Raw genomic sequence first — 14714 nt, 5'->3', positions numbered from 1 at the left:
GAAAATACTTGACTACATGTTATTAATTACTGCATAAATCATGTTCCTCATCATATTCCACTCGTGCATATCAAATCTTATAGCAACGCTTTAATGAGTGGTTGCGCTCTTCCTATTTACTACCCTTAAATTTGTAAAGGCTTATTTGCGGTAAAACCAGTCGACCAGTGGTGCAGTCGATGGTTCCGTGCCTTCCCCCTCGAGTTGTCCGCTTGAGGGTACCAGTCTAAAACTCCATAGAAATCTTACTCTGGTTAAAATTGTGCATGCATCATGGTCAAACCTAGTCAGATCAGTTATGTTGTCCACATAATGATCCTTTAAGATAGGCCTTATTCAAAGTCCATCAGGTTTTTCAGAATCCCAATGGACGTCTGTGCATTAGTTTGGAGAATTAAATGCTGATATGTTGATCATAAATGTATAAATAGTCGAGTACGATGGGGGTAAGGTCTAACCCTTTTGTTTTGCAGAAAATGAGGCACGAGGTCCCCAAATTCGGTATGGTTATAAACATCCCGTCATTGCTGTTAGATTGGTGGGAGGACCTTTCCTCAAGTGACAAGAAACATGTGAAAAAGTACCTGGGTAATTTGCCTTCCTTGCTAGATATTGAGCCAAACAACAAATTGATCAACGCTACCACTTTATTCTAGGATAGTGAAAGAGTTGTGTTTCATTTCGGTGACATAGAGATGACACCGCTTCTAGAGGAAATAGGAGGTCTTGCAGGATTGACTTGGGACAGTCCCAGGCTATTGGTACCGGAAAACCATATGGGCAGGGGATTTTTTTGAAGATGATGGGGCTGAAGAAGAATATCGACTTAGTGTGCTTAAAGGATTCCTACATACCTTTCGAATACCTGTATGAGAGGTATGGCCATAGCAAGTCTTTCCGCACTTATCATGATGAGATCTCTCTCACTTCTCTGGATCACATCCATCGCAGAGTGTTTGTATTCATTATGTGCTTTCTAGGCCTGATAGTGTTCCTAATGAAAAAGGGAAGAATCCAAACTAGGTTGGTCATGGTCGCCAAGACTCTGATGGAAGGAATTAATTGACAAACATATACCATAGTCCCCATGATCATAGCCGACATCTATAGGGCTCTGGAGCGCTGTCAGAGAGGGGTCAAGCATTTTGAGGATTGTAATTTGTTGCTACAGTTATGATTACTGGAGCATCTCCAAAAAGGTCGCTAACGCCAAGAATTTCTGCGAAGGGCTTGGAATGATAACATTGCCTTCCATCACCCTAAGCGGATGACATACATTCCAGACAGATTTTCTCAGCAGAAAAGCACCAGAGAATGGGTAGAGTTCTTCGACAATCTAACTGAGGAAGAGGTGCAGTGGATGTCTGAATGGTTCCCAATAGATGAGTTTATTATCAGGTCCAGGGATGCTTCGCACTTGGTGTTGATTGGGTTGAGAGGGATATACCCGTATGTTCCTATACGAGTTATGAGGTAAGCAGGCAGAAAATAGGTTGTACCAAGGGTTGTCAAAATGAGTCATTTCAGGGCAGACTTCCAAGATGACGATGTCCCTTACAAGTGCCAAGCTCAGCACATGTGACACTGCAAAATCATTGTGGAGAAAAGCACCGTTGAGCCAGACAGGTATCATGCAGGGTGCGAGCCTCTCTACCTAGCATGGTTGGAGGACAATTTGAAAGGAATGGTGACACCAGGGACTGGTCGAGGGAACAGAATCATAGACGAGGAAGTTGAAGCTCAAGTCAAATACAACAGGCTGCGCAAGAGGGTCCACGACTCTGAGAATGAGCATCGGGAAATACATGAGAGGAATGTGAGGCTGATCGAGGAGTAGAAAGAGATGGAAATCACTTCCAACAGAAAATTGGAATATCTGGAGCGAGGAATAGTGGAGCTGGAAGGCAAAGTCATAAAGAGGATTGAAAATTGCCAAAATGTTGAGGGAGCTGAAGGGGGACATCTGGCTAGGGCCTACTTACAGCTAGGACTGCGCGAGTTGGGGGATCTATATGATGGAGTCCGGAAGATCAAATCTGGGGAAGGTCCTTCTAGGACCAAATAGGCTAGATTTACTTGCTTTTCCTAAAATGTAATAAGGCCAAGTGCCAAGTAGTGACTTATCTTATTATTATCTTAGTGTCGTTTTGGGTTCGACTATTTTTTTATATTATGAAATGAAGCAGTTATTGGCATTAAAAGTTATCCAAGTTTATTTGTCGCTAGGCCTACTTCGGGCACAACGAGGTTCCCAAAACAGGACACGAGTTTACATTTCGCAATATGTGTTTAAATACTACAAACGTTTCCGAATCCTCACTGACTTGTTACCTTTTGTTTTTCTTTACTTTTTGATTATTCCTGCCCCCTTAGGTTGGTTCACTCATACTGCCCTCATCAGCATATCATACCAGATCCAGAGATCCTCCACCACCACCTCCTCCAAGCAACATAAAGGGCAAACGAAAGACAAAGATGGATGAATTAAGTAGAATCCGAAAGGAAAATGTTGAGAACGCTGAGACTTCAGATGGTAGTAGTACTCCGGCCCCGAATGACCTGGTTTTGAGACTGGAACAAAAGATACTAGAACTACAAGGAGAACTTGAGTATGTCCGCAACTTGGAAAACCCGTCACTTACCCTCAATGTCCCTGATATCCACCAACAAAACACAAAGAGCCCAACACCTCCTCAGAACACACAAAACCAACCGCCACAAAATCCCACCACACCAAATCAATACGTAACCCCACCCCAAAATATCAATCCGCTGCTAATACCAACTCCATCACAACATCATCATCAACTAATTCAGTATCCACCAACCACCACTTACCATACTCCCCAAAACACACAACCCATTCCCAATCCACAAAACTCCACCTATGACTATCATTACACCCAAGTTCCTGTCACCCATCAAAGCAACCCCATATATGTGGAAACTATGCCTCATTCTACCTAACCAATCTCATGTGCATCGGAATCCTCTGAAAAGGACCTGCTAATTAAGAACATGGCTGAAGAACTCAAGAAGTTGACAAGCTGAGTTCAAGGTAGTGAAGGCGACAGAGGAATAGAGGGTTTGAACTATGATGATCTATGCATACAGTCGGATATTGAACTTCCATAAGGGTACAAACCTCCCAAGTTCAAAATGTTCGATGGTAGAGGTGATCCTAGGGTTCATCAAAGGACCTATTGTGACAAGCTTGTCGGGGTCAGGAAAGATGAGAAGAACCGGATCAAGCTCTTTATCAGGAGCCTTACTGGGGATGCTTTGTCTTGGTATATAAACCAAAATCCCAAGAATTGGTCCAATTGGGTAAGCATGGCATCGGATTTCATGGACCAGTTCAGGTTTAATACAGAAAATGCACCAGATGTCTTCTATATTCAGAATCTTAAGAAGAAACCTACTGAGACTTTTCGTGAGTACGCTACTCTTTGGAGGTCGGAAGCAGCCAAGTTCAGGCCCTCTTTAGACGAAGAACAGATGAATAAATTCTTCGTCCGGGCATAGGATCCACAATATTATGAGAGGTTGATGGTCATCGAAAATCACAAGTTCTCTAACATCATCAAACTCGGAGAAAGGATTGAGGAAGGAATTAAGAGCGGGATGGTAACGAACTTTGAGGCACTGCAAGCCACAAATAACACACTACAGTCAGGTGACATATCGAAGAAGAGAAACGTTGGGGCAGTAATGGTGGCCTAGGGCCCAAAATCTCTACTCACATATCAAACACCTCTGCCCACCTATCAAACACCTCCATCCACATATCAAACACCTCCACCCACATATCAAGCACCTCCACCCACGTACCAAGCATCAGTGCCTACATATCAACCTTCATCTCCCGGATATTCCCAACCAACCACTATCCATCATACCTATAACTCCCAACCATCCCACTTCCAATCACCACTAGCTCACCAAAACTATCCAAGACCAAGACCCAACTTCGACCGCAAGCCACCCAGACAATATACCACCATTGCTGAGCCCGTCGACCAACTACATGAAAGGTTTAAAGTCGCAGGCTATGTCACTCATGTTCCCACTTTAGCATTAGAAAATCCATCCCAATAGGTCAATCCGAACAAAACTTGTGCGTACCATTCCGGTATAAAAGGGCACACAACTGCTGAGTGCCGAACATTAAAGGATAAGATCCATACACTCATTGACAATAAGGTCATACAAGCAAAGGAAGTTGCACCTAATGTCCACAACAATCCCCTCCCTGATCACAGAGGTGATGGTGTACATGTGATAAAAACAAATGAAGAATGGGACCCTGAGGGATCAATTGGGCTTATTCGAGAAGGTGATGACTTTAAGGTTGCAATCACACTTACTCCTATTATGGTTTAGACTCAGGCACCAATCGATGTTGAAGTAACTGCATTAGTTCCATTCGAGGTGGAAGTGGCTCCGCCCGCAGCCACATACGCTCCCTTTGAAATAGAAGTGATCACACCTTTTACTATGACGGTATCAACCACACACCCATTCAACTCAAAAGCAATACCCTGGGATTATGTTGCTGAGGCTTGGCGGAAGGGGAAAGCCAAGGTAGAGGAATCTGACGCTGCACAAGGGATGACTAGAACTGGAAGAATCTATCCACCTGAACACCTGGGAGGTTCGAGTAAGGAGGCCACTATTAGACAGCCTATTATTGAGACCGGGCCAGATGACTTGTGGAGAAAAGTACACGCAAAGGAATACTCCGTTGTTGATCATCTGAACAAAGTCCCTACTCAGATATCTATCCTGTCACTATTGCAAAACTCAGAGGCACACAAAAATGCCTTAATGAAAGTACTGAACGAGGCTTGTGTATGCAATAACATACTGGTGGAGAAATGGCCAACATGGTTGGTCAAGTGTTGGAGAGCCATAAGATTATCTTCCACGTAGATGAGCTACTTCCCGAAGGTTTGAATCACAATCGGGCATTGCATATCACAGTGCAATTTGAAGATAAGTTCATTGCCAGGGTCCTGGTTGATGAAGGTTCGAGCCTGAATATTTGTCCATTGGACACTCTGAAGAGGTTGGACAAAGGTTTCCATGAGACACGGGTATGAATCATGAATGTGAAGGCTTTCGATGGGTCCTAGAGGTCCACGATCGGGGAAATCAACCTTTGCTTGCAGATGGGTCCAACTTGGTTCGACGTTGAATTCCAAGTACTTTATATACCAGCCTCATATAATCTTTTGTTGGGCTACCCATGGATTTTCTAGAGGGCCGCTCATATAATCTTTTGTTGGGCAGGATTTACTTTTATAGCTATTTTAGGCATTTAAAATTTCTTGTAATTTCGTTTTAATCTTTACTTGTTTTAAAATAAATGATCGATTCGTCGAGTCATGTTTTTTCTGAACAATTTCTCAAGTTTTAATCAAATGCATTTGCTCTTTATTATTCACTACTATCTTTACACTTTTCTTTCTACATCGCTATTATTACTTTTCCTGATGAACCAGTGACTGTGACATGTAATGAGGCAAAACAACATGAGAATAGTGACTCAGAGGAAGAAGATGAGATACTCGGGGAAATTGTCAAGGAGGTTGAGAATTTTGAAAACAAGCCTAAGTCCAACCTGAACGAAACAGAAGCAGTAAATTTGGGAGACGCCGAGACCGTCAAAGAGACCCGCATCATCATTCACTTGTCACCAATGAAGAAAGAAGAGTGCATTCGTTTCCTAAAGGAATATGAGGGCATCTTCGCATGGTCATATGATGACTTGACCGGTTTAAGCACTTCCATAGTAGCTCACAAGTTGCCTACTAATCCTATGTGTCCGCCAGTCAAGCAGAAACTCAAAAAATTCAAACCATACATGAGTCCAAAAATCAAGGAGGAAGTTACCAAGCAGATCAAAGCCAAGGTTCTCAGGGTGGTTGAATATCCAACCTAGTTAGCTAACATTGTGCCAGTTCTGAAGAAAGACGGAAAGGTTAGAGTATGTGTTGACTATCGGGATTTAAACATAGCAAGTCCCAAGTACGACTTCCCACTGCCGAATATACATATCCTGATCAATAACTGCACCAAGCATGAACTCCAATCCTTTTTCGATTGCTTTGCGGGTTATCACTAGATTTGGATGGATGAAGAAGATGCAGAGAAGACGGCTTTTATTACACAATTGGGTGTATACTGTTACAAGATGATGCCATTCGGTCTGAAGAATGTTGGGGCCACTTACATGAGAGACATGACAACCATATTTTATGATATGATATACAAAGAAATAGAGGTGTATGTAGACGACGTCATTATCAAATCCAAGAGGGTCACAAATCACATAGCGGACCTGAGAAAGTTCTTTAACAAGCTAAGGAGGTACAATTTGAAACTAAATCCCGCAAAGTGTGCATTCGGGGTTCCCGGAGGAAAATTATTGGGATTCATCATCAGTCATCGAAGGATCGAGCAGGATCCGTCTAAAGTCAAAGCTATTCAAGAGTTACTGCCACCTAAAAGCAAAAAGGATATGATGAGCTTCCTACGATGGCTCAACTACATTAGTCGATTCATAGCACAGTCCACAGTCATATGTGAACCCATCTTCAAGATGCTAAGAAAGGATGTCGAAACAAGTTGGACCGAGGATTATCAAAAAGCTTTTGACAAGATCATGGAATACCTGTCCACACCACCAGTTCAGGTCCCGTCAGAACTAGGATGACCTTTGCTACTCTATCTATTTATATTATTTAGAGCCTTCGGATGTGTTTTGGGACAACATGACGAGACAGGAAGAAAGGAGCAGGCCATATATTACTTGAGTAAGAAGTTCACACCTTTTGAAGCACAGTATTTTCTGCTTGAACGCATTTGCTGCGCTCTGACCTGGACAGCCTAGATATTGAGGCATTACTTCTGTGCCTACACTACATACCTTATATACAGGATGGATCCTCTAAAGTACATATTTTAGAAACCCATGCATATTGGGAGGTTGGGTAAATGGCAGATACTACTAAGTGAGTTTGATATCATCTATGTAACTCAAAAGGCAGTCAAGGGACAAGCATTGACAGATCACCTTGCTGAAAATCCGGTGGGAGGAGAATACGAACCCTTGAAAACGTATTTTCCTGATGAAGAAGTATCATTTGTAGGAGAAGATATTACCGAAGAATATGATGGTTGGAAGATGTTCTTTGACGGAGCTGTAAATTTCAAAGGAGTGGGCATTGGAGTAATTTTAGTATCAGAAATGGGTCAGCATTATCCGGTATCTGCTAAACTCAGATCTCCTTGCACCAACAATATGGCGGAATATGAAGCCTGCATACTAGGGCTCAATATGGCAGTTGACATGAACATTCAGGAGCTGCTGGTGATCAGCGACTCAGATTTGCATGTACACCAGGTACAAGGAGAGTGGGCCGCCAAGAATTCCAAGATATTTCCATATCTACACCATGTGCATAAATTGAGAAAGAGGATTACAAATATAAATTCTGACATATGTCCAGAATTCAAAACGAGTTTGTCGATGCATTGGCCACCTTATCATCCATGATACAACATCCAAATAAGAACTATATTGATCCCATTCCGGTGAGGATCCATAATTAGTCGGAATATTCTGCTCATGTCGAGGAAGAAATGGATGGAAAGCATTGGTTCCATGACATCAAAGAATACTTATCAAAAGGAGAATATCCGGAGCATGCAAATCACACTTAGAAATGCACGCTCCGGAGATTGTTAAATCACTTCTTCCACAGCGGAGGAAACTTGTACAGAAGAACTCTTGATTTGGGTCTACTAAGATGTGTTGACGCAACGGAAGCTTCTAAGCTACTTGAGGATGTGTATGCTGGGACCTGTGGTCCACAAATGAATAGTTTCATCTTGGCTAAGAAGATACTCAGAGCCGGTTATTTTTGGATGACCATAGAAACAGATTGCATTCAGTATGTCCGCAAATGCTTTCAATGTCAAGTGCATGCCGATATGATAAAAGTGCCGCCAAATGAGCTCAATGTAACAAGCTCACCTTGGCCATTCACTGCCTGGGGAATGTATATTATTGGTCCGATTGAGCCCACTACTTCAAACGGACACAAGTTTATTCTGGTAGCCATTGATTACTTCACAAAATGGGTAGAAGATGCATCCTACAAAGCTGTAACCAAGAAAGTCATCGCAGATTTTGTCAAGAATCATATTGTCTGCCGATTCGGAGTTCCCGAGTCCATTATTACTGACAACACCGCCAATATCAATAGTGATCTAATGAAAGCTATATGTGAAGATTTCAAAATCAAGCACAAGAATTCCACAACCTACAGACCGCAGATTAACGGAGCCATAGAAGCTGCCAACAAAAACATTAAAAAGATACTAAGGAAAATGGTAGAGAATCACAAATAGTGGCATGAGAAGTTACCCTTTGCTCTGTTAGGATACCGCACTACAGTCCCCACATCAACCGGGGCCACTCCCTACATGTTGGTTTATGGTACCGAGGCTGTCATCCCAACCGAGGTGGAGACTCCTTCTTTAAGAGTCGTACAGGAAGCTGAACTCAGCGATGCGGAGTGGATAAGGAGTCGCTATGAAAAATTGGCCCTTATTGATAGAAAGAGGATGAACGTAGTGTGTCACGACCAACTTTATCAGAACAGAATGCCTAGAGCTTTCAACAAAAGAGTCAAACCAAGATAGTTCGCACCAGGGCAGCTGGTGTTGAAGAAGTTCTTCCCACAACAAGATGAGGCCAAAGGGAAATCCTCTCCCAACTAGCAAGGTCCATACATGGTTTACAGAGTACTAACAGGAGAATCACTCATACTTGCAGAAATGGATGGAGAAATCTAGCCAAAACCGATCAATTTAGACGTAGTCAAGAGATACTATACTTAGATACTTTACATTTCCTCATTTGATGTAATTTAACTATGCTTGACCTTATTCTCATTTAAGAGGGGATACGTAGGCAGCCTTATGTGTTCGGACATATCATAAAAAAAAATTCATTTCCCTTAAGAGCAGAAACTGGGGCAGAATTTTGAGGAGGACCCTCAAAATTCCGGAGCAAGTCCAGCCAATTCCATCGCATGTCAGGAAGTTAGTAATCAATTAAGAATTGGGGTAGAATTTTGAGAAGGGTCCATCATCCGCAAACAGTTTAAGATCATCTACCAAACTGTGGCAAAATTTTGAGGAGGACTCAAAATTCCAATATGAGATAGCTGCAATGCCTTGGAGACGTGTCACATTCACTAGTTCATCTAAATGTATCAATATATTTCTGAAACAACTCTATTTTTTATCAATAATTGCATATTTTCGAAAACTCTATTTCCATAACAAAGTCAGGTGTCACTTAGGGGAACTCGAAAGGCTTTCAGGACGAAGCATAGCAAGGCCAGCGGAGAGCACGAATCAACCTACCCACAAAACTTACAACTTTTCTTTGAACATAGGTATGTTTGATGTGATGATAGCACTCGCAAACACATATACACAAAGATAATTCACTATCAATCAGGCCACTAGACACCAAATATACATCTCCAGCTAAGACATGTGCTACTTTTACTTACTACTTGCTCGCTGCATGAGGCTAATCCTTGACTCCATATTTGTATGAGGCTAATCCTTGCCTCTATACGTGTATGAGGCTAATCCTTACCTCCATATTTGCACGAGGCTAATATTTGCCTCCATACTTGCATGAGGCTAATCTTTGCCTCCCATTTGTAGGAGTCTAATCCCTGACTCCATGTTTGCATGAGTCTAATCCTTAACTCCATACTTGCATGAGGCTAATCATTGCCTCCCTATTTGCATGAGTTTAATCCCTGACTCCACATTTGCATGAGGCTAATCCTTGCCTCTCTACTTGCATGAGTCTAATCCTTGACTCCATGTTTGCATGAGGCTAATCCCTGCCTCCATATTTCCATCAGGCTAATCCCTGCCTCCATATCTACATGAGTCTAATCCTTGACTACATGAGCCTAATCCCTGCCTCCCTATTTGCATGAGTCTAATCTCTGACTCCATACTTGCATTAGGCTAATCCCTGCCTCCCTATTTGCACGAGTCTAATCTCTAACTTCATACTTGCATGAGGCTTATCCCTGCCTCCATATCTGCATGAGTCTAATCTCTGACTCCATACTTGCATAAGGATAATCACTGTCTCCCTATTTTCATGAGTCTAATCTCCGACTCCATACTTGCATGAGGCTAATCCCTGCATCCATACTTGCATGAGGCTAATCCTTGACTTCATACTTGCATGAGTCTTATCCTTGCCTCCCTACTTGCATGAGGCTAATACTTGCCTTCATATCTTTATGAGGCTTATCCTTGCCTCCACATTCACCTGGTACTAATCATTGTCCCTTTTTTACACAGATATTGCTCTATTTTACTATCTATTTGCTTTCCAATCGGGCTAAGCTCTTCCCTCCATTTTACAAGACTAATCATTGTCTTGATAACATCATGACTATTGCATATTATGGGATGAAATATCGCCAATTTACCCAAAGTCATCATAGTCTAAAGGCATCATCCTCATAGCCGGAAGACATCATGCCACGGCCTGAGGATCCCTCAAATTTGCATATCATTATTCAAAGGCATCATGGTACGGAGGCACCATTGTCATGCCTTAGAACATCATTTCATGGCCTACGAATCCCTCACTAAACAATTCATGGCCCAAGACGTCATGGTCTAAGGACGTCATCTTTAACCGTCCAAAGACAACCTTCATGGTCCGAAGTGAATCTGCATCATATTTAAATTTTCGCAAATACGTTTGTAGAATCGTTTACCTGCAGGTAACCAATAAGAAACCAATATCCTAGTAGGAGCGATCTCGCTCATGTTTCCTCCAACCATCCCGAGGTTCAACCGCTCACCGTAACCGCTTCCGCATCGCGTGTCCGTTCTTACAGTAATTTCATCGGCATACTCCGCAGATGAATCCAGAACTACACATTGTCTGATTCCTATAAAACCAGGGATATGTAGGCAACTTGACAACTAGAGTCCGGCCTCTATCTTTCAAAAAATCCCATAATTTGCCATCATTTCTTTACACGAAAACTCTTTCATCCTTCCCGGGTATAGAAGGGTAGCTGTTGATATCCAATTTTTCCCTATATTTTTTATATATGCATAAATACCTTGAAAATAGCATATATATATATATATATAAGCATGCACAAGGTTTTTATAATTTTTCCCATAATTGTAAGGATTTAAATTGATTTATTTCCTTCCTTTTTATTCATAAAATCCCCAATAATTATCCCTCAAATTATTGTTGTAGTAATTTAGTCATTTAATTTCTATATTTATGCGAAAATATGGTTAAAATATTTTTATGTATTTTTTATAATTGCATTTGGTATTTTTAAACTAAATTGCACATAATTGCAATATTAGCCCCATTAATGTATAATTGTATTTATATGCGTGAAATTAATATTCTATATTTTTAAAATATTAAATATATATTTTTAACCATTTTGGTACAAAAATTATTTTTCAGAAATTAATTATTATTTATTATAAATTATATAGTGGAAAATTGGCTATTTAATGTATAGCCAGATTTGCCTTTCAATTTCAGCCAAATGTAAACCAAACCCCAGCCCAATTTATAACCAAAACACCCAACCCAAACCCTGAACCCGCCAACCCGACCCAAGACACGTTAAATCCTGGCCGTTGATCTAAAAGATCAACGGCCCTCATGAGTTCATTCCTTTTTTATCCCAAACTACCCCCTAACCCTATCTCATTTCTCAAATCCGCCGCCCCTGTATTCTCCCATCTCCTCTCTTCTCTCAACCCCTCAACCTAACCCTAGCTCCTTCAATCGCCGACTCCCTTCTCCGGTCTTCTCCGGTGATCTCCCTTCAACCCTTAAGCCTCCAATGGCTCCTCTATTATCATGCTTGCCTTCTCTGAGGCCTTCAAGGGCCCTGGGCGATGCTGACTTGCATCTAGGGTTTAACATCTAGTCTGTTCTTGGCTACTTCAGTATGATTTCAAGCAAAATCTTGTTGTACTTGTTACGATCTTAGAGATTTTAGACAGGTTCTTTCATCTTTACTTGGGTTTCTTCTAAAACCCTAATTTTTGCTTACATCTCCTAGATCTGTACAATTCTTAAACGATGTGAATCTATTTCTTTGTTGTTTTACACTCTCCTTGTAACTCTTTATAAGAATCATCGATTCCAAAGTGTTTTCACCGTCTTCTAAAATTAGGGTTTTCGGAACTTCTTCTAAAAACTTGTTTAAACCAATTCTTTATGTTTAAACTTCTATCTCTTGCATATTTCGACTGATTCTATGATTTTACTACATTTTCAACTTGCCTACTGTGAAAACCCTAATTTCTTAGTTCTAATCTTGGGTTTCTGAGTTTTGTTTTAATAGTTTGTTCAGTTAATCTATATGTTTCTATGATTCTGTGATTTTACCCTATGATTTCTTAATAAGGTCCCTAATTATGGTTATCCTTGCATATTGTGTGATTTTACCCCATTTTGTTCACCAATGTTTCTGATTCTTCACTTCTCCTACCTATATCATGCTTATTCTACTAATTCAGACTATGCTCTACATGAATCCCTAATTTATATACGATTTTTGTCCTACTCAACCTCTTAGAGTTCTAGTTTTTTGCTTGATATGTGCTTGTTCTTATAAAGTGGTGCTAAATGAGTACTATTTTCTACTTTTGAATCCTTAAGTCTTTGTGATTGATTTTTCACTAATTTCCCGTGATATCTCTACTGATTTTTAACCTTGTAAAATATTTTCTGACCTTATTCTACGGTCAATTATGCTATTAATTGATTTCTTAAGTCTTTTCCTTGATTGAAATATGTTAAACCTAGCCTCTATTACATGTTGGGTATTGGTACTATGCAGAAATATCTCATTATTTGGTATGTTCAGCCTTATACGATTTCCTTCCTTATTTGCCACATGTTTATTACCGTTTGAAGTTGACTCCTCAATTAAAGGAGTACTTACCTTGATATCGTGACTGATTGATTCTGAGTCCCCATAATTACTGATGAACTTTGATATTTATCTTATTTGCTACCTACTTTCAAACTATATATACACACTCTCTTATTAGCACAAACACACGAACACTCTTGGTTCAAAAGCTCTCTCTCACACACACACACTTAAACTTTCTGCTCTCTTTTGTGCTACTTGCTACTATTCTAAGTTAGTCAGCTGCAAGCCAAGGCTAATCATTGCGTTCTCATGCTCCTACATTTTTGTTTATTGTCTTTTCTACTGGTATGTTCTAGTTTCAATTCAAGTTCCAACAACAATATGGTTCTTTTATTGCTTCAATTTATCCTGTTTCTAGTTTGCTTTTACTTATGGTTTTGCTGTGAGACCTGCAGTTAATATGATTACCTGATTAGTATGTCATGCACTCCCCTTCCTTAGAATCAGTATGAGCATGTTACCCCCTCCCCTCTAAGTAGTCTGCACTCCTAACTTGTATGGTTATGGGATTGAATCATGTGGATCCTATATATCAAATCCCCTTAAGCATTACTGGTTCTGAAACTATGTCTGATTAGTTATGTTTAAGCATGTTTGTACAATTCCTAAGACCTTTGCTTGTTATGTGTGCACAATCAGGTGTTCTATGTGTCCCCAAATCCCTTGACCCCTGTTTGTGATAAATGAGTTTGCTTTGGTTCTGTGACACCTTTGCTGTGTATGAACCTATCTTAAGGGTGTTTTGTTTGGACTATTATTTACTACTCCACTCTCTTTTCAAACTGTCTTTGTTGTTTTACTAAGTTATTTCAAACAAACTCCCTCTTAGTACAGTTTTCCCACTAAAACCTTTCAACTTGTGTCAAGCACTTTCACTCTATTCCTATGTCAATAAGTTCTGCCCTCTCCAGTATGTGTACTACCTTGGGATCCTCTTGAGAACCCTCTGAACTTTGGCATACTGATGCTGGCCCTTCCACACTGCACTTATTCAATTTTGGTTACCAAGTCTAGGTGTAAGCACTGTCCAGGATCCTTGAGATCCTTGGGGGACTTTGATGCACCTATATTATAACATTGTCTATGGAATTAAGGCATTTGAGGCTATTAGAGGCTTTGGATACTTGGGCCTATCTATAGGCTCCCTATAGAATAACTTCTTATTTTCTTATTTTCTTATTTACTTATGTAATTCATTCATATGGTCGGTAATAACTTGTAAACGAATATTAGGGTAATTAGTGAAAGGGTGGGTATCTACATGTTTGTGGGTAATCCATGTAGAAACCATGCCTATAGGACTTTACAATTTGCTATGTTTGCCTTTATAAGTAGAAACCCTGCCTATAGGACTTTTGTATCTTGTTATGTTAGAAATCATGCCTATAGGTCTCAATTGATTCCATAATAGAAATTATGTTTAATAGGTCTTAATCAGTTTCACAAGTAGATGAAATGCCTGTAGGATATAATTCAATCCATATTCTGTTATAACAAGTGTTTATGTGTGTTCATGCCTGCAAGCTTCAAAAATCAGTATTAAAATTAGATATCATGCCTAGAGGAAACAACATCAAATTCTAACTATAGATCTAAACTAGTTTGGTTTTAAATAAATTAATTTGGTTAACGTTTAGTTCACTTCTGAATTGGTTTAATTAG

The 14714-nt window shown here is 40.3% G+C and overlaps 1 protein-coding gene across 1 annotated transcript; it reads left to right on the top strand.

Annotated features, from left to right (window-relative positions):
• The first annotated feature begins 6133 nt into the window (after positions 1 to 6133).
• On the top strand, positions 6134 to 7561 carry LOC138871473 (uncharacterized). The gene is made up of 2 exons (XM_070149354.1): positions 6134 to 6209; positions 7155 to 7561. The coding sequence occupies exons 1-2, from the start codon at positions 6134 to 6136 to the stop codon at positions 7559 to 7561; spliced, it is 483 nt and encodes a 160-aa protein (XP_070005455.1).
• Positions 7562 to 14714: the final 7153 nt, after the last annotated feature.

The sequence above is a fragment of the Nicotiana sylvestris genome, chromosome 6 (assembly GCF_000393655.2).
Source record: "Nicotiana sylvestris chromosome 6, ASM39365v2, whole genome shotgun sequence".
Classification (NCBI taxonomy): domain Eukaryota; kingdom Viridiplantae; phylum Streptophyta; class Magnoliopsida; order Solanales; family Solanaceae; genus Nicotiana; species Nicotiana sylvestris.
The sequence above is the reverse complement of the archived record's forward strand: the minus strand, read 5'-3'. Positions and strand labels throughout refer to the sequence as shown.

Bases quoted from the DNA above. Each gene is read 5' to 3' on its own strand.
- LOC138871473 (XM_070149354.1), top strand. From the start codon at position 6,134: ATGGATGAAGAAGATGCAGAGAAGACGGCTTTTATTACACAATTGGGT. The intron at 6,210-7,154 runs GTCTGAAGAATG...TATCATTTGTAG, and splicing joins TTACAAGATGATGCCATTCG to GAGAAGATATTACCGAAGAA.